Consider the following 21,293-nt stretch of genomic DNA (forward strand, 5'->3'; position numbering starts at 1 on the left):
ACATTGTATATCCTTATTTTGTTCTTGATCTTGGGGGAAAACATTCAGTCTTTCACTATTACGTATGATGTAGTTGTAGGTTTCTCATAAATCCTCATTATCAGGTTGAAGAAGTTCTCTTCTATTTCTAGTTTATTGAGAGTCTTTAGCATGCATGTACTTTGAATTTGGTTAAATAAATGCTTCTTTGGGGGCATTCACTGAGATGATCATGTAGCTTTCATTTTTTATTAATATGGTTTATTACATTAATTAATTTTTGGATATTAAACCAACTTTACATTCCTGGGTTAATTCGCACTTGGTCATAGTGTAAAATCATTTTTATGTGTTGTTGAATTCTTATTAAGGATGTATTCATAAGGGATATTGGTGTGTAATTGTTATGTCTTTGTCTGGCTTTCGTGTCATGGCAATCCTAGCCTCAGAGAATGTGATGGGAAGTGTTTTTTCCTCCACTATTTACAGAAACTCTTTGTGTAGGATTGTTACTTTTTCTTGCTAAATGTTCAATATACTAGTGAAGCCATCTGGGCTTGGAGTTATCTTTTGGGGAAGACTTTAAATTACCAAATAAATTTTTCTTAACATGTTATCAATCTATTGAGATTTTTCTGTTTCTTATTGAGTCAGCTTTGGTAATTTGTGTTTTTCTATGAATTTGTCCTTTTCATCTAAGTTGTGTATTTTTATAAAGTTGTTAATAGCTCCTTATAAGGATCTTAATTTTAACATGATCTATAGTGATGTTCCTCTTTCATTCCTTATTTGCTAATTTATGTCTCTCCTCTCTGTCTCTGTCTTTCTGTCTCTCTGTCTCTTGGTAGTCTAGCTAAAGGTTTGTACATTTTGTTGATCTTTCCAAAAAACCAGCTTTTGGTTTCTTTGAATTTCTACATTATGTTTCTTTTTTCTGTTACATTGATTTCCACTTTGATATTTATCATTTCTTTCCTTCTGCTTATTTTGGATTTGATTAGCTTTGCTTTTCCTACTTTTATAAAGTCAAAACTTAGTTGATTAATTTTAGATATTTCTGCATTTCTAATAAAAGCATTTGAATTACCAGTTTTCTTCTTAGCACTTCTTTAATTTCATCTCATCAGTTTTGATATTGTATTTTTATTTTCATTCAATTCAAGATTTTTTCTAATATTTCTTATGATTTCTGATTCCTGAGTTATTCAGAAGCATGTTATTTAGTTTCCAAATATTTGGAATGTCTCCCGTTTTTCTGTTTTCTAATTAAATATTTTGTGGTTGAAGAATGTTTTCTGTATGATTTCAGTCCTTTTAAATTTATTGAACTTATTACTTTATGGTCTTGAGTGTAGACTATCCTAGGGAATGTTCTGTGTGCTCTTGGAAAATAGTGTATTCTGCTGTTTCGGATGAGTGTTCTCTAAATGTCAGTTAAATAAAGTTAGTTGATAGTGTTTAGTCTTCTGTATACTTACTGATTTTCTGTCTAGTTGTATTAATTCTTGAGATAGAGTTATTGAAATCTCCAAAAGTAATTGTTGAATTGTCTATTTCTCTTTTCAGTTTTGACAGTTTTTTGCTTCATGTATTTTGGTGCCTTAGTATTAAAGGCATGTAATTTATACTTATTATAACTCCTTGAAGTATTGACCCTTTTATCATTATGAAATATCCCTCGTTGGGTTTTTTAAAAAATATTTCTTGTCTTAAAGTCAATTTTTTTTCTGTTTTAAATATTGCCATGTTTATTGTTTACATGATATGTCTTTTTCTGTCTAAAGGGAAACATTTTTTTGTGTCTTTGTATCTAAAGTGTGTCACTTATATATAGTTGAGGTTTCTTTTTATATCTGGCCTTCTATTTTCTGCCTTTTGATTGTTTAGTCCATTCTTATTTAATGTAATTTATTGATATGACTGAATTTAATGTCTGCCATTTTGATATTTGTTTTCTGTATGTCTCAAGTTTTTTTTCTCCTTTACTGTCTTCTTTTTTGTTAAACCAGTACATTTTAAAAATTATTGATTTATTTAGTTTTGGCTGTGTTGGGTCTTCATTGCTGTGCGTGGGCTTTCTCTAGTTGCCGCCAGCGGAGGCCACTCTTCGTTGCGGTGCCTGGCCTTCTCATTGCAGTGGCTTCTCTTGTTGCGGAGCCCAGGTTCTAGGCGCCCAGGCTTTGGTAGTTGTGGTGCACAGGCTTAGTTGCTCTGCGGCATGTGGGATCTTCCCAGACCAGGGCTCAAACGTGTGTCCCCTGCATTGGCAGGGGGATTCTTAACCACTGTGCCACCAGGGAAGTCCCTCAACCAGTACTTTTTAGGGCATCATTTACATTTTTCTCTTGATTTTAAAAACCGTATTACTTATTTGCTTAGTGTTTGCTTTCTTTATTACAGTATTCATCTTGACTTATCACAAACTACTTCACGTTAAAATTAACTTAATTTTGGTAAAATAGAACAACTTTGTTCCAATATAGCACTATGTTTTTTTCTTCTTGTATTGTCATATATATTACATCTATATATGTCATAAACTCAACAATACAGCGTTACGATTTTTTAAATGCAGTCCCACATTTTTCAAAGGAATTAGAATAATAGAGAAAATGTATTTGTAGATTCCTTTATATTTATCCTCATATTTATCATTTCCTGTGTATTTCATTTCTTTCTATGGATTCAAGTTACCCTTTGGCATATGTTTTTAGCTAGATGGACTTCCTTCAGTATTTCTTGTAAGGCAGGTTTGCTTTCATTGAATTATCTTGGTGTTTGCTTATCTGGGAATATTTTTATTTTGGCTTCCTTTTGAATGGTAGTTTTGATGGATATAGAATTCTTGGTTTTTCTTTCAGTACTTTGAATCTTCTTACTTTTGTTGTTTCTCATAAAAAGTCGGCCATTAATCATACTGTTTTTCCTCTGTATATGGTGAGTTGTTGGGTTTTTTTTCCTGTTTTCAAAATTTTCTTTTTGACTTTGTTTTTCACCAGTAGGTTGGTTCTCTTCATGATTATCCTACTCTGTACATTAATGCTTTTCATAAAATTTGGAAAGTGGCCACTATTTCTTCAGATATTTAATTGTCATTTCTCTTCAGGTTCTTCTGAGTTGTAACAGTTTCTCAGACTTTCCATGGTTTTGATGACCTTGACAGCTCTGAGTAGTGGTTAGGTATTTTGTAGACTTTTCCTCTCTTAAGATTTGTCTGATGATTTTCTCATGGTTAGAATGAGGTTATGGGTTTTGGGAGGAAGAGCACAGGGGTGAATGTGAATTACCATTTTTAAAATGTCTAAGGTTCATACTGTCACCTTGACTTATCACTGATTTTGTTAACCTTGATCACCTGGCTAAGGTAGTATTTGTCAGATTTCTCCACTGTATAGTTTAAAAATTTCCCTATGCTGTCCTCCTTGGAAGCAAGCCTATGCTGAAGAGATGGGGAGTTATTCTCTACCTCCTTGAGACACGAATTCATACGTAAATTATTTGCAGTTCTTCTGTACAGGATATTTGTTCTCCCATTTATTTATTAAATTCCTTTGTTATGTCAACGGGGACTCGTTTATATTTGTATTATACTATGGGTTACAAACCAGTATTATGGTATTTATTTTGTTGCTCAAATTGTTTCACCTTTGGACACTGGAAGCTTTTTCGTTTGACCCCTGCTTGCCTTTGACATACTTCATCATTTTGTTTTTTTGAGTACTTCCTTACTTCCTGGCACTGCAAGATGCTTCAAATTCATCTTATATTTTCCCTGCTCCATCCCTAGAAAGCCATTTGTTTAAGGACTCCTAGTTCCTTTCGTTGGAAAGTTCTTAAAAAACGTTTTCTCTTTCTCTGTTGAGATTCTCTATCTGTTGAATCATTGTCACAATATTTTTGCTTAGGTTGGCATACTTTCTTTTAATTCTTATAGTGTATTTATAATACCAAATAAATCTAGCATATGGCCTCATTCAGAGAGTTTCATTTGACTGCATTTTTCTTAAACATGGTCATACTTCTTTGTATGTCTTATAATTTGTTTGTGATTGGTTCCTCTCGTATTCTCTTTGTCTTTGTGAATTTTTGCCTTTTCTATTCCTTTCATATTGTTTTGTAGGTTTTTGGAAGGGAAAAGAGATAAATATATATTTTCAATATGCCATATTTAAATGACAGCCCAGAGCTAGTATTTAAACCCATTCTTGGGTCCAGAAACCTACTTTTATAAATAATGATTTATTATTTATAAAAGTTGCTTTTATTTGTTGCTTCCCAAATGTTTAATGAGCAATAATATATCTGAGACTTAATAGGCATTCAGAAAAAAATAATTTAAAAAACTCTCTAGAATATATAAGCCTGTGTGTCCTAATTGTATTTTTTTAACCTCATGAAATTTGTTACTCCAAGCAGTTGAGTTTATAATTTTTAAATATCTTCTTATAGAGACAGGGAAGAACGATTGGCAGCACTCACAGCTGCTCAACAAGAAGCTATGGAAGAGCTACAGAAAAAAATTCAGCTCAAGGTAGGAATATTATATATTTTAATTTGAAATTTTAGAGCTATTTTAATGTAGCATGAGATTAAAATTTTATCGATTTAATTAATTGTATAATAACTGAATTAGGGGCTTCCCTGGTGGCGCAGTGGTTGAGGGTCCGCCTGCCGATGCAGGGGACATGGGTTCGTGCCCCGGTCCGGGAAGATCCCACATGCCGTGGAGCGGCTGGGCCCGCGAGCCATGGCCGCTGAGCCTGCACGTCCGGAGCCTGTGCTCCGCCACGGGAGAGGCCACAACAGTGAGAGGCCCGCGTACCGCAAAAAAAAACCCAAAAAACTGAATTAGGGCTTCCCTGGTGGCGCAGTGGTTAAGAATCCACCTGCCAATGTAGGGGACATGGGTTCATGTCCTGGTCCGGGAAGATCCCACATGCCACGGAGCAACTAAGCCCGTGCGCCACAACTACTAAGCCTGGTCTTTAGAGCCTGGAGCCACAACTACTGAAGCCCGTGCACCTGGAGCCTGTGCTCCGCAACAAGAGAAGCCACCGCAATGAGAAGAACACGCACTGCAACAAAGAGTAGCCCCCACTCGCCACAACTAGAGAAAGCCCACGTGCAGCAACAAAGACCCAATGCAGCCAAAAATAAATCAATAAAATAAATTTATTAAAAAAAGAAAAGAATCAGTCATATTTCTTTTAAATAAACTGAATTAATTTGTATTCCTAATATCAGTATTTGGAGAATAAGACATATGGTTTTGGCTATGATCAATTCCAACTCAACTATCTGAAAACTGAAATTATTTTAGTAAGATAAAGCAATTGACAGAAAAAATGTAAAGGAATTTTAGCATTTCTTGATTTTAGTAACTAATTTGTTAATGACTTGAAGACATTACTACTAGCTTTCTTATATTCATAGACTTTAAATTATTTAGAAATAAACTAAAAGATTATTTCAGTGTTTATGAATTGCACAGTTGTTGCTTGGGAGATTATGATAAGCTGATATTTTCTAGAAAATCTTTACCATTAGTAGTTTCTAGCAGTATGAATATTTTACATTGTGTCACAATTATTTACATGTTGGGTTTTCACAGGGGTAGTGAATTCCAGGGAGTAGAGAACCCTATTTTACTATTTGCATAGCTCTAGAACTTTATCATGTATTTAAATTTAATGCAGCAAATATTTATTGAGTCTTGTGCTAGGCATGGGGATACAGAGATGAGTAAGACATGGTTCTCAGTTTCAAGAACTCAATCTAGTGTGAGATTCAGATGCTAAGCAGATAATTTCCATATGGATAGAGTGCTATGGAGTGCTATGAAAGCACAGAGGAGGATACTAAGCTAACATGAAGAATTTCAGAAGTCAGGGAAATAATTTTAGAGAATAATTTGTGAGCTGAATCTTGAAAGAAAGACAAATTGAATAGGTAGATGGGTGGGATGGCATCAAGCCGTATGAAATGGTATGAGCACAAAGTCAGAAGTCTGAAATAGTGTTTTTTAGTTGGTTTATTTTTTGTTTTCTGGGAAGTCACTGGAGTCGATGTGGGTAAAGGTCTGTGTCGTGGTGGGCCTTGCTGTGAGGATGAGCTTGGTCTTTACCTGTGGGGCAACATTTCCCATAGTGTGTTCCAGGAAGTGCTTCTCAAAAGTATGTTGTCATCACATAAGTGTGTAAAATGTTGCTTAGTGTAAGCTAGGTTTATTGAGTCATAATGCACAGTGACAAGCTGGAGTAAGTAAGTAGCTTTAACTTAATATTTTCCAAGTTTATTTGACCATAGAACCTCTTCCACAAAATATCAATACTTATTAATAACCCACAGTGTAATTCCATGAAGTACACTTTAGGAAATGTTACTGTGCATGTAGGAGATATTAAAGGGCTTTATTTAGATTCTTGTCCTCAGTGTGCAAGTTAATACTGAATTAAGACATTTTGTTATATTAGAAAGTTTAATGGAAATATTACTTTTTCAAGTTCTCAGTATAACTTGAATAAATTTCTGTATTCTCACACTTCGACTTCATTTACAGCATGATGAAAGCATTAGAAGGCACATGGAACAGATTGAGCAAAGAAAAGAAAAAGCTGCTGAGTTAAGCAGTGGACGACATGCAAATACTGATTATGCCCCCAAATTGACCCCTTATGAAAGAAAGAAGCAGTGTTCTCTCTGCAACGTCCCGGTAGGTTGTCAGTATCAGTATTGTTACGATACGTTATAATTTATTTACTAAAGTTTATTAAACTATGGAAATATATTCTCCCACTCTTTTAAAAGTCATACTAAGGCATCTGCTGACTACCATGGATTTCTTTCATGATTTTTATGCAAAGTAAGTAGTACAAAAATAGTATCAGCAGTTAGGAGTAGTAGTGCAAAGAACCAAAGCATGCAGTTGCTGCTAAAATGGATGTATACCTGCTTAATGATAGCCCAAGTCAATATTTTTGGGTATTATGACCACAGAAGAAAAGGAACATTTTCAGTGCTGAAACTTGATACTTAGAAGAAATGATACTCTGTTAAGGTTGGCTTTGATGACATGCCTTTTTGACCATGTGTCTTCTGGATCAGAGGTCCCCAACCTTTTTGGCACTAGGGACCAGATTTCGTGGAAGACAGTTTTTCCACGGATGGGGGAGGGGGGATGGTTCAGGTGGTAACGGAAGCGACAGGGATCGGCAGATGAAGCCGCTCACTCGCTGGCCGGTCACCTGCCGCCTTTCACCTCCTGCTCTGCGGCCCAGTTCCTAAGAGGTCCAGTAACGGTCCGCGAACCCGGGGTTGGGCACCCCTGTTCTAGAGGATTCTCAGAATTGTATTTTAAAGAAAATATTTTTGAGACTAATATGTAAATGCTAGAGTGATCGCAACTTGCATATAGTATACTGGATAGAATGTGTAATATTTGAAGTAAGATATAATTATATGTTCATTACATTGCTTTGATTTTATGCTTTTAGATCTCTTCAGAGGTGTATCTTTTTAGCCACATTAAAGGAAAAAAACACCAGCAAGCTGTGAGAGAAAATAGCAGCATCCAAGGGCGTGAACTTTCAGATGAGGAAGTGGTAAGCTTTAATTTTGTTCATTTATTGAGTACCTTCTATGTTCTTTTCTATTATGAAGAAATCCATGTTCATATGTATTTCTGTGATTATTTAAAACTATATTTAATATTTAATTACTACAATATAGTATACAAATGTCCTTATTTTAGTATATATATTAAAAGAAACATAGAAATAAGAATTTAATACTGTTTATATAATTTCAGTGCAAAAAAAGGTTTATGGTATTTTAATAATTTAAAAATATTAATAATTTAAATTTTTTAATAATTTTATTTAGTGATGTTCTATGTTTCTTGGAAAACAGTTAACAATATACAAATCATATAAATTGATAATTTTGTATCAGTACAATACTTAGAAATTTTTGGAAATGCATTATTTATCTACCTATAATTGCTATTTACATGGAATTTAGATTTGTATAAGTAGTTTTATAAATGTTTTTCATTCGACTGTTATTATGTATGACATTACTAATCTCTGAATTTGTTGGTTCTATTTTTAATAGAAAATTTCTAAACATACCCAAAGATGAGAAATTCATGTTTGTCAAGCATCTTTTAATATGTCCAGGAAAGGTTATTGTGGTTCTTTGAGGGCCATACTTGTGTGTATGTGCACATGTGTGTTTAACTCTTTTTTGAAGTAGAGCATATATTAATAGAATACACAAATTTAAAGTATATAGCTTGATGAATTTTTACATTTGTTCCACTCATATCAGCACATAGATATTTTCTTGAACCCCAGAAGGCTCCCTCATGCCCCATCTCAGTCGTGCCCCCAAAAGGTAACTGTTCTCTGACTACTAGCACAATCAGTTAGTCTTGCCTGTTCTTGAACTTCATATAAATGATATCATACAGTATGTACTTTTTGTACCTGACTTCTTTCACTCATCCTTAAGTCTGTGAGATTGATCCCTAATGTTTATATGAAGCTATAGTTCATTCTTTTTCTTGGGTTTTTGTCAGTGCTCTCCAGGCAAAGACCATCAGGAACACATCTACAATTGAACAAAATTAGGTTTATTGACTTGTTAAAAGAAGGGAAAATGCACACTATGGGAAGTTATAGTTTCTCAATAATGTGTTAGAAAGGACTTATTATAGGATTTGGATCTTTGCTAGGTGACCTGGAGGTGGGGGGGAGTGTTCAAGGACGTGGGACTTTGCTCTGGAATGGATGCTGTCAGGAAGCAGGGGTAATTCTGTGGATGGTTCTTAATAAATCTTACCTAGGTAGGAGGAACAAAGCTGCTGTTTTCTCCTAAGTTTCTGGATATGACCAGTGTTTGAGGGGAAATTGCACATGGTTAATTTGGCTCACTTCTTTATGATTCCTCCTTTTAAGGATTTTTGCCCCTCAAGTTCCAACTATTTTGACAGCTCTAAACCAAATTCTGTCTCCTCAGCTTAGTAAGACTGCCACTTTCACCTTGCACTGTTCTCTCATGCCAAAAATTGGCATAAGCCCTTAGGGAAAAATCCAGAGTGAATGTGGAGCTCGCCTCATGTGCTTCCCTCCTTTTAGGGATCATGGTCTCTCAAGTTCTGGCTGTGTTGGCTGTTCTTTAATGCCTTTAAATAGATGTTTTGTATATTTTGTGCAACTTTTGGAGTTGGAAGATTAGTCCAGTATAAGCCAGTCACTGTGGCTGAAATTGGAAGTCTTTAAATGTTTAATTTCTGTAATATCCATTGTTTGACATAATGCTTGACACATAGTATGGTATTTAATAAGAACTCATTTAGTTGAGTTGAACTGAAAGGTTATACAGAATGGCTTTAGGTACCATTAATAAAGGTGAAATAAAAAATGGAACTAATCATCTCTTTAGTTTACCTGAAATAATTTTTTTGCCTTTTAATCAAATCACATGGGTATTTTAAGAGGGAGTAATATGGAATTTTTTTCTTTTTACTTGAATCATTCATGTGATTATCCGCATTCTCTACTTAAGTTTACTGTTTAGAGCTAGAGTCAAGTTTATGTGTGTTCCACTATGAAAAAAAAATTCTCAGTTGCTTCATTAATTAGAATTTAATTATTCCCATTATAAAGGAAATTCTTCCACTTACAAAAATTGTTTGTAACTAAGTTCTCTTAATAAAAAAAACTAAATATATTATTCAATTTACAAAAAAATATTTTAAATTTTTGTGGAGCACTGCTATTATGTAAACTGGAATCCAAGTTTTATGTGTTTTTATCTCAATGAGAGAAGTAGAGAAGGAAAGAATATTTAATTCATGTACTTTGGAAGAAAAATGTTTAATATTATCTAACTTTTTTAGCTACTAAAGCATAGTTTGATGTTTAGCTGTTGTGGTTTGAGATTTGATCGATGTATTCATTTTGTGTACTGTTTCAGTATAAAAGTATTAAATTTTCTTTAAGTTCTCAATTCATGTAGTTATTCTTGGTTATAGCCCACTTTTCCTGAAAACAAGTGTGCAATGTAGTTGTGTAATACAGAAAGGCAATTTTATATTTACACACACACGTCATTTTAATCAGCAAAGGTATCTATAGTAAACATACTTGTTCTACTTAAAGTTATTACTTGTCATCTGTGATGTCTTTATATTATATACACTTTATCTGTGACCCTTCTTCTTTGACATATAAGATTTTATTTATACCACCTCTGACCTAATAAAATTGGACCTTTGACCTTATGCACTTGACATATCAGATAACTTACTCTTGATCTCTGACACATTTTGTTTCAAGCCTGTTAAACATAATAGGTAGCTGCCCAGCAAGAAAGGTTTAATGTTTTGTGTTTTTATTGTAATTTGACCAGGAAATTTTTCTTATGTTTCTTGAGACTTCACAAAAAGAGCTGTTACATGTTTGATTTTTTTTCTCTTTCATCATCTTAGAATGCAAACGATAGAAGTACGTGATTTTTAAAGGTCAAAAGAAACTGGTGCTAGTTTAAATACGTTCCAAAATTTAATTTTTCAGCACATTACTAGAGAAATAGTAAAGTATTAGTTTTAATTAAAACTCTGATTTCTTTTGTGATCCTGTTTTCACACTCTATGAGGAAGCTGATAGTGATTTTTGTAGGACTTGCATAAAGTACCTTTAATTCCATATAGAAAATGAAATTAAAAAGGTTTAAAAAATTTTTTTAAGTTATCCATTTCTGTGTTTGTGAGACTTCTTGGCTCTAAAAGCATATACATTATACCTGTTTGTCAACCATGTTATTTAAATATAGAGAAAATAATAGTTTATTTTCATTTAACTCATGGAAAGTATGAAAACAACTTTTATGAAGAATCTTAAGTTATAATTTATTGAATGTTTACAACCAAGTGTGATTTTACAAATCCCAAATTAGTATTTCTGCTTGGAAAATTATGCTAATTAGGTGATTGAAAGAAAAAATGAAAATTTTAATTAGTAAAAATATAAAGATATCACTGTATTTAATGGGATATAAGCCAATCTCTTTGGCTAGAGTGTGCCTGGCATTGACGTGGAAGAAGTAGTAAAGGGCTTCCCTGATGGTGCAGTGGTTAAGAATCCACCTGCCAATACAGGGGACACGGGTTCGAGCTCTGGTCCGGGAAGATCCCACTTGCCGCGGAGCAGCTAAGCCCGTGTGCCACAACTACTGAGCCTGCGCTCTAGAGCTCGCAAGCCACAACTACTGAAGCCCCCGCGCCTAGAGCCCGTGCTCCTCAACAAGAGAAGCCACCGCAATGAAAAGCCCGCGCACCACAAGGGAGAGTAGCCCCCGCTCACCGCAACTACAGAAAGCCCGCGCACAGCAGCGAAGACCCAACGCAGCCAGAAATAAATAAATTAATTAAAAAAAAAAAAAAGAGGTAGTAGATGTCTCCCAGAATTGATGGCAGTCTGAGAAATAACAGATAACTCCGTAATTCCTAATAGATTCATTTTCATTTTACCTTGGTTATTATGTTTGTAGAAGCACAAGTATTTACTCTCTTTTTATAATCATGTTAGGAAAATATCTTCTTTGCCTTTCAACAGAAAATCAAGTCAAATTAAAAAACTAGAACTCATTTAGAATGGATCTTCATTTCCCCCCAATACTTCAATAATTACATTTTATGTTAGTTTGAGAAATGATGTAAAAACATCTTACCCTTTCTTATAAGACATAGTTTCCATTGCCTTCATTTTCTGTTTAATAGGATGGGAAAATTTTTATAGTTGTGTGTGTATATAATTCACACACACATATAGCTGATTGTTAATGTGTATATTTCTTCTCACTTTTGGAATTCTTATGGTGGTAAATTCACTCACATTGTACCTGGGATTTGCAGAGAATATGTAGCTATCTATCTATAGCCGATTTAGTCTTCTTCGTTGGTTCAAGGAAGACATTTTTTTTTTTAAGGAAGAAATTTTAAGTAGGCAACCAGTTTATTTTAAACCTTCATTTGATCCGGTAATTTACTTAGTTTCCATAGTTAGTACCCAGCCTCTTTTATAACAACCCTTGGTCCCCATCCTCTTGCTTATTTCCTTAAGGTGGCATCTTTGCGTATCGAAGTAAGAGTATGGCATATGTAACCCCATGTTAGGAGGAAAAGTTGGGATCGTACTACATCGTATCTTCTGTCTTTTCTGATTTCCAGTGTGAGTTGCTTGTTTACCTGTTCACTTAGTTTACTTAGGGCCACCGATCTGGAAGGGTGGCTAGTGAACTCTTGATCTATTCTTTCCACTTGGAGCATCAGCCATTTATTTACCTCCTCCTGATCAGGCCACCCCTCAGTTCTCTCTGTTTTCATATCTCTGAGACTTTCCCATAACCTGCATTCTGGCCCCTGGCATCCTACTGGCTTCTATCACATAAGAAGTAAGGGCATTTGGGGAAAGCTAAACCACACAGCACGGCCATATTAATGGACCATACACTATTTGGTGCCAGGGACACCTAGAGAGACAGTTTCTTTTGAGAATCAAAATAATACTTTTGTCATTACTCTGATTTAGCTAACACACCTATCTCCCTTGGGACACACTTTTTTTTCCTCCTTTCATCTCCAAATTTTTTTGGCTAGAAAGAAGTAAAATTTACTTTAACCTCTCTTTCCTCCTTATTCTAACCAAGTAACTAAGCCTTAAGGTTGCAAAAGGGAACTTTCTCCATACTTTGAAGTAAATGCTATAGGAATCCTCCAGGCTTGATTATTGACATGCTAAAGGGCAAAGTAAATAAATTTATTAAACCTCAGGATGTTAGCTTGGCTTATAAAACTCTTGTCTTGCTGCATATATCTGTTCTGCATATCTAAAGTTGATTATAAGGTGCTTTTTTTCTTTTATTTATTTTGGAACAAATTCTAATCACCTGTTTAGCTGGGTTGAAATGGGCAAAGGCCATGTGCTAAGAAAGGTAAAATGGATAATCACATTAATAATTTTGAAATAGTACTCCAGTGATACCTGTTTCTCATGCTTCTTCTAATGTTACGTGTTGTGCTTTCACTGCTAATAATCACTGTCTCAGTATTTCTTCCATTGATCTTTGCTTTTAAACAGTTGCTCTATTATAAAATGCATTTTTAAATAGGTAACAAATAACTGCAGTTTAGAAACTTAAACTATTTAGTTTTGGATAAAATTTCATTCTGTGACTCTTAGCTCTCAAAACACTGTTAACCTGTACAAATGTGAAAAGCCATTTCAACCATATTTTCCTGCATGAGTCCTTGGTGCGTGTATACTGTAATACATGCTACTTTTCTTTTGCATCATGGTTGTTGCCTAAATTTCATAGTTTACTTAAACTAATTAAGATTATTTTTTCCTTTTGGCATCTACTTAGTTGAAGTTTAGAATGGAGTTTTCTAGATGATATGTTAAGTGTTAAAGGTTATACTTTTTTTAATATAAATTATTTATTTATTTATTCATTTTTGGCTGTGTTGGGTCTTTGTTGCTGCACGTGGGCTTTCTCTAGTTGCGGTGAGTGGGCGTTATTATTCGTTGCGGTGCGTGGGCTTCTCATTGCGGTGGCTTCTCTGTGGAGCATGGGCTCTAGGCATGCGGGCTTCAGTAGTTGTGACACATGGGCTCAGTAGTTGTGGCTTGTTGGTTCTAGAGCGCAGGCTCAGTAGTTGTGGCACACAGGCTTAGTTGCTACGCGGCATGTGGGATCTTCCCGGGCCAGGGCTGGAGCCCGTGTCCCCTACATTGGCAGGTGGATTTCTAACCACTGCACCACTAGGGAGGTCCCTATAATATGTTTTTGGCAGTTATTTGCAACAGGTATCCATTGCCTTTAAGAAGTTAATTACATACCTAAACGCTATTGTTTTATAAAAGACAACTCTTAAACTCCTTAAACTCTTAATCCAGATCATGGTAGCTAGGAATGACTAGAACCGTGGCTAGTTCTATACATTCACAGAGTATAGGCTGATACTTTCCCATCTGGCTCTTAAGTGTCAATTACAAGGAGCTGCAGAATTGTGTCCATGGGCGATGTTAAAAGATCGGAGCAACTGTGATCACCATTTCTCAGCTGCTGTCTTTCAGTTGGATGATGGAGGATCTGAAACAGGGTTACAGTGAGACAAATTTATACAGCTCAAGCTGCTTCTACTTGAATATGCTGTAAAAGTTTTATAATATGTATTTATATAGAAATTTTATGCCTGCATAATCTTGAAATCCATAGTATGACGATTTCATGTGGGAGGGATAAAGGAAATGAAAGATTTATTGATAGTTTATGAGAGGGAACATTGCTGCCCTAATGAGGATAGATGACAAATTTAGCATTTTACATGCCTAATTTAGATAATTCTTCTAATTTTCCTTAATAATTAAGTGATTATAAATGCTTTTACTTTAATTAAGACTTTATTAGGTTCTTTATCTGAAATTCAGTGGCCAGTGTTTTAGTTCCAAAGTAGATATTCATAGAGGAGCAGGGAACACCTATCTCTGATCAAACTTACTGAGTTTTAGTAATAATTATTCTGTCACTTTGGCTTCTCTTGCAGTTGGCAGAGTAGGCACATCTGTTGTGTTAGGAAAATCACAAAGCTATAAAGCAGAATTCTCACAGTCCCGTAGTTTGGTCCTCTCTCTCAAAAAGATTTTTTTCAGATTATGAAGTATCTTAGCATAAAGAATTTTTAAAAGAATAGATACATGTATATGTATAACTGAATCACTTTGCTGTACATGTGAAATTAACACAACATTGTTAATCAACTATACTCCAATATAAAATAAAAATAAAGTGGCCTAGTTTAAAATTACATTGAAGAAATTTTTATAAAGTGAAAAAATTTTAGATATATAATTATGTTATGTGAAAATTTCAGTCATATAAATTTAATATTTCATTCCTTGTAGATAATTTATATATATTATTTGATGCAAAGATAAAACATATTACCTTTTCTCCCATATTTCACTAGCATTGCTGAATTTTCTTTTTAGATATTAAAATTTTACACCAAAAAAAGAAGAAAGTAATGTAGTAAACCCCATATTCCTGTCACCTGGATAATTAGGTGATAGCACTTCTTTTTTTTCTTTACATTTGGAAGGATAGGGGAATACATGAGATACACAGTGTGGGTGGGAGGACCGGGTTCCAGGAGTAGAGCTTAAGTCCTTATGTTTCACAATGAAAAGTCAGTAGATAATCCTAAAATTGAAAAATGAAGAAGTAGCAACACAAAATATATTAAGGAGTATAGAGAAAAAAAGATAAAATAACCAGCTAAAATCATTGCCTCTGGATTGAGCAAAGAAGTGGGGAAACCAGTAGGAAACTACTTTCCTTGAACTATTGACTGTGTAAATTATGCGTATGGGTAACTTTGATAAAAGCAAAAGCATTTTAAAAAATTAAAAAAGAAATAGAACAATGGAGATGTGTCCCTGTTGCTCCGGAGTCTTCTGTGCCCCTTTTTTGCTTTTTCTTGGTTCAGGGTTAAAATTAGATAAATGAATGCATCTGCAACCATAAAAGACCATTATGGTGAAGTTGGGTATTTTGGCTAGTTACATCCTTAGTTCTTTATTCTTTTAAATTGTTGCAATATCCTTTGATGCCATTATAAAAGACAAAATACTAGATTCCATTTTGACCACTTTGATGAGATTTGCTCAGATAGGTGCATGTATTCTTAATTTCAAGTTGGCTTTTTAGCTTTTTGGCATTGTAGAACAAGTGAATTACAGCATGTACAATTGACTCTTGCCAGGGTTTCATCTGTGTTAACCATACTATAGGATTTGGGGTACAGAGTGACCTTAGATTTATGCTGGTAACTAGTTCAGTAACGTGGCATTTTAAGCTGAATGAAATTAAGACTTTTTTTTACCCTGTTTATTTTCTGATTTGGAGTTTTAACAATTTACAAGTTTTTATAAATGGTCTCATCAAAGTAAGGAAGTTCCCTAGTTTTGTAAGGTCTTAAAAAAATAAGTAGGTATTAATTTTTATTGAAATTTTTTTCTGGATCTTATGGAAAGGTCACTTTTTCCTATATTTTATTTTATTTATTTATTATTTTGGCCACACTGCACGCCTTGTGGGATCTTATGTCGCCCACCAGAGATCAAACCCGGGCCCTCGGCAGTGAAAGCGCGGAATCTTAACCACTGGACCACCAGGGAATTCCCTCCCTTAATTTATTTATTTATTTTTTTTTTGTTTGTTTTTTTTTGCGGTACGCGGGCTTCTCACTGTTGTGGCCTCTCCTGTTGCGGAGCACAGGCTCCGGACGCGGAAGCCCAGCGGCCATGGCTCACGGGCCCAGCCGCTCTGTGGCATGTGGGATCGGCACGAACCCGTGTCGCCTAGCATCGGCAGGCGGACTCTCAACCACTGTGCCACCAGGGAAGCCCTCCCTTAATTTTTTTAATGTGATATATTACATTAATGACTTTTCTGTTATTAAACTTATTTGGTCTTGATTTAAAGATACGTAGTTGAGGGGCTTCCCTGGTGGCGCGGTGGTTGAGAGTCCGCCTGCCGATGCCGGGGACACGGGTTCGTGCCCCGGTCCGGGAAGATCCCACATGCCACGGAGCGGCTGGGCCCGTGAGCCATGGCCGCTGAGCCTGCGCGTCCGGAGCCTGTGCTCCGCAATGGGAGAGGCCACAGCAGTGAGAGGCCCGCATACCGAAAAAAGTAAAAAGACATGTAGTTGAATTTGTTTTGCAAATATTTTAGTTAGATTTTCCTAATTTTCCTTTCTCAAGATTATATTAGCTTCATAATATAAGCTAACAAGTTTTTCCTTTCTTTTTAAACTCCTGGGATAGGTTGCATAAAATAGAAATAATCTTTTCTTTGAAGGTTTTGTTTAATGTGTCTATAAAATTATGTTCTTAGTATATGTTTTTTCTGAAAAATTATTTTCTGTTTTTTATTTGTGGTAAAATACACGAGTTAAAATTTATCATCCTATCCATTTTTAAGTGTACAGTTCAGTGGCATTAAGTACATTCACATTGTATGCCATCACCAACATCCAGCCACAGAAATCTTTTCATTGTGCAAAACTGAAACTCTTTACCCTTTAAACAATAACTCCCCATTCTCCCTCCCCCCAGGCCTTGGCAATCACCATTCCTTCTGTCTCAGGATTTGACTACCACACACACCTCACACAGATGGAATCCTATAGTATTTGTTTTTTTGTGACTGGCTTATTTCACTCAGCGTAAGATTCAACCATGTTGTAGCATATGTCAGAATTTCCTTCCTTTTTAGGGCAGAGTAATATTCCATTGTATGTATATACCACATCTTGTTTATCCATTTATGTGTTGATAGACACTTGGTTTGCTTCCACCATTTGGCTACGGCAAATAATGCTGCTATGGACATGTACAAATATCTGTTTGAATGCTTGCTTTCAATTATTTGTATGTATACCCAGAAGTAGATTTCTGGATCGTACTGTGATTGTATTTTTAATTTTTTGAGGACACTAAACTTTTTTTCACAGTAGCTGTACAATTTTACTTTCCCATAAACTGCTCAAGGGTACCAATTTCTCCACATCCTTGCCAACATTGTTATTTTATGTTTTTTTGGTAGTAGCTAACCTAATGAGTTGGTCAGATTTTAAATTAGCAATTATTTATTTGAGTGTATTTTGATTTTCTATGATTTACTACATCTATTTTGGTAAATTTTCATTTACTAGGAAATTATATGTTTTCTTAAGTTTTCAATGGCCTTGGCAAAACATTTTTGATAGTATTCTTTGTGATTTTAAAAGGAATCTTTAACTGTGTCTCCTTTTTCATTTCTGACATTTAAAATTTGTGCCTATATTTTTTTAAAAATATTTATTTATTTATTTATTTGGCTGCATTGGGTCTTAGTTGCGGCATGAGTATGCGGGATCGTTACAGTATGCGGGATCATTTTAGTTGCGACAGGCGGGATCTTTTAGTTGCGACAGGCGGGATCTTTTAGTTGTGGCATGTGAGATCTAGTTCCCTGAACAGGGATCGAACCCAGGCCCCCTGCATTGGGAGCGTGGAGTCTTAGCCACTAGACTACCAGGGAAGTCCTGTGCCTATATTTTTTTTCTTGATCTTTCTTATCATGAGTTTGTCTATTTTATTAGTATTTCTAAAGATTTGGTTTTTAGTTTTGTTGATCCTATCGCTTCTTTGTTTTTTACTCAGTAAATGTCATTTCTTGGTTTTATTATTTCCTTTTTACTTCTTTCTCTGAGTTTATTTTTGCCAGTCTTTTTCTAACTCCTTAAGGTGAATGCTTGGCTCATTAATTTTTAGCCTTTTTTCCTAAAGATATTAATCTCTAAGGCCTTTTTTGATACAATATATTTTCATTATTACTCACTTCTAAATATTTTCTAATTTCCTTCAGAATTTTTTCTTTTATCCATTGGTTGTTTAGAACATTGACTTGAAATTTCCAAACATAAGAGTTTTGTCTGTTGATTTCTACATTAATTACAGTAAGATCAGAGAATGTAGTCTTTGAAATCCTTTGAAATCTGAAGTAGCATAGCACAGGGTAAGATTTTGTAAATGTTCTGTGCCTGAAGAGAAATTGTATTTTCTAGTTACCTATTCTATCAAGCATATTAGTCATGATATTACAATATTCTATATCAATATTGATTTTTGTCTACTTTCAATTACTGATTGAGGAGATTAAAGTCTCTCACTATGATCATAAATTTATTTTTTCTTGTTCCATCCATTTTTGCTTCATATATTTTGAGGCTAGGTTACTAAGAGCATACAAGTTTACAATTGTATATATTTCAATGTATTCAGCCTTTTACTATATGAAATGGCTCTGTAGCATGAGTAATGCTATAGGTGAATAGTTTTCCTTTTTTTCTGCAGGTGCTTTCTGGTTTTAACATCAAGTTCATAATAGATTCACAAAATAAATTGGCTTTTTTTTCTACCTCTGAAGAATTTTCTTAAAGTCTTATTTTGTTTGACAGTAGTATACATATACTAGATTTCATTTATTTAGTATATGCATGGTGTATCTTTTTCTACTTTAAAATATTTTGGTGAAATTCATTATGTAGCAGAAGAGTACATAAGATGTATATATACTGTTTGTAGAATAATAATAGAACAACTGTCTTTGTGCCTACTACTCAGGTTAGTAAGAATCTCCCAGTAGGAAATTTTGTTTGTTTGTATGTGCTTTTGTTTATGAAAGATATTTTCACTGGGTAGACATTTGCAATTTTACATTTATTTTCTCCAAAAATTGAGTAGATATCATTTGCTGCCTTCTTGCTTCTACTCCTCATAGGGTCAGTTTGTTCTTCTTTATTCTTTTTCAAAATTTCCTTAGCTATTCCTCTGCTTTTCAATTTCTACATAACCTTTGCAATTAACTTGTAAGCTAAGAAAATCCTGTTTGTATTTTGATTGAGACTGCATTGAGATAAGTGTGGACATCTTTTAAATATTCTTTCTTTCCATCCAGCCACATGTTTGTCTACTCATATATTGTATTTGTATGTATGTGTCATTCAGTAAAGTGTATAGTTTTCTTCATTTAAGTCTTAAGCATTTCTTGCTAGGCTTGTTTCTCAATAATTAGTGGGTTTTACAAGTATTTTGTATTTCAGTTTTTATTTTCTTTTAAACAAAGAGGTAGTTCCAAGGTTATAGATTAGAGTGGTGGCAATGCCTTTTGCTTTATTTTATGAATATGAGTGTTTGTGTGTATTTAAAAGTGTGAAATGATTCATGGATTTGACTGTCAGATATTTTGCATAGGGGCCAGCCTAATCTTCTGTGCATTGCTTTAATTTAAAATATGTAATGCCAAAATGAGCACTATTCTTTGTTTTTAATTTCAATTTTTATTTCATTATGGTCATAGGTTATGCCTTATATAGGTTCTACTTTGGGAAATTTAATGATTTTCTTTATAGCTTCATACATTGTAAAATTTTAAGAAGAATATGTTTTTTTCTCTTTGGGTATGTATAATATATGTTAGATCAAATTTGTTCATTGTTATGTGAATATTCTTACTTTTTTACACCTATTTTTGTGCTCATTAATATCCTTTTCTCAAAAATGAAGACTGCCAATATGCTATTATTATTTATTCTTGCCTCCTTGTATTCTTAAAATCAGTTTTTGCAATATATATATCACAAAGTTTAATTATTGTGGTCATAACTATTTACACATTTTTCATCTTACTGATGAATTATACCTTTTAAGAATATGAAACATTCCTCTTTCTTATTTAATGCCTCTCTCCTAGAATTTTTTTTTTTGTATTGTTATGGCAAACCTAGTTTGGTTAGGTTTTTGATATGTACTTTTATATTCTTCCTCTTTCCTCCTCTTCCCTTCATAGTTTTATTTTTGCATCTAGATCTGTTACTAAAAAATATACTTTTATTTTAGTTGTTTTCTGCTCTATAAAAAGTTACCATGCTGTATGTGATCTTTTTGAACTTAGCTCTTTTCCACTCAGTATTATAGTGCCTAGATTCATACAAATTGGGAATTTCCTGCTGTTTTTAAAGCACTTTGAGGTATAAATGTTATACATTAAACTGCACTTACTTTAAAGTTTATGATTTAATAAGTTTTGTCATAGTCATACACCCATGAAACCATCACCAAGATCAAGATAGTGAACATAATTGTCACCTCAAAAAGTTTTATCATCTGCTATATCCTTGCTGGTTTTCTGCCTGCTTTTGTTCTATCAATTTTTGAGAGAGGGATATGGAAATCTTTTATTTTAACTGTTAGTTTTTCTATTTCTTTTGGCAATTCAACCAGTTTTTGCTTCATGTTGTTCAAAGCCTTGTTATTAGATTCATAAATGCTAATCATTGTTATGTCCTCTTGACTAATTGACCCCTTTTTATTGTCAAATGACCTTCTTTATTCCTAATAATATTCTTTGCTATGTTGTCTAATATTAACATAACCACTCCAGCTTTCTTTTGTCTAGTGTTAGAGTGGTATATCCTTTTTTATCCTTTTATTTTTAACCTATGTATTTATTTTTTCGCATGCATCCTTTTCTTAAACATTTAAAGGTCAATAGACTTAAAGGGAATGTTTATTCTGGTACTGTTGACTATGATGTGAAGCTGCTAACTCTCTCAAGCCCTTGTCACCCAGGGCTTGTGAAAGCCACTCACAAATGGGGAGTTCCAGCTCTGTCTATGAGCATTATTGTCTCTTTGATTC

General features: G+C 34.2%; 1 protein-coding gene across 1 annotated transcript in view; it reads left to right on the forward strand.

The window, feature by feature from the left end:
• The window catches only part of SCAPER (S-phase cyclin A associated protein in the ER), a 459,896-nt gene that overhangs the window by 155,907 nt on the left and 282,696 nt on the right, over positions 1–21,293 (forward strand). The window contains 3 exon segments of the mRNA XM_029238862.1: positions 4,429–4,510; positions 6,539–6,691; positions 7,473–7,580. Coding sequence (XP_029094695.1) covers positions 4,429–4,510; positions 6,539–6,691; positions 7,473–7,580 — 343 coding nt within the window.

Source organism: Monodon monoceros, unplaced genomic scaffold (genome assembly GCF_005190385.1).
Source record: "Monodon monoceros isolate NGI ecotype Baffin Bay Population unplaced genomic scaffold, NGI_Narwhal_1 Super_Scaffold_21, whole genome shotgun sequence".
Taxonomy (NCBI): Eukaryota; Metazoa; Chordata; class Mammalia; order Artiodactyla; family Monodontidae; genus Monodon; species Monodon monoceros.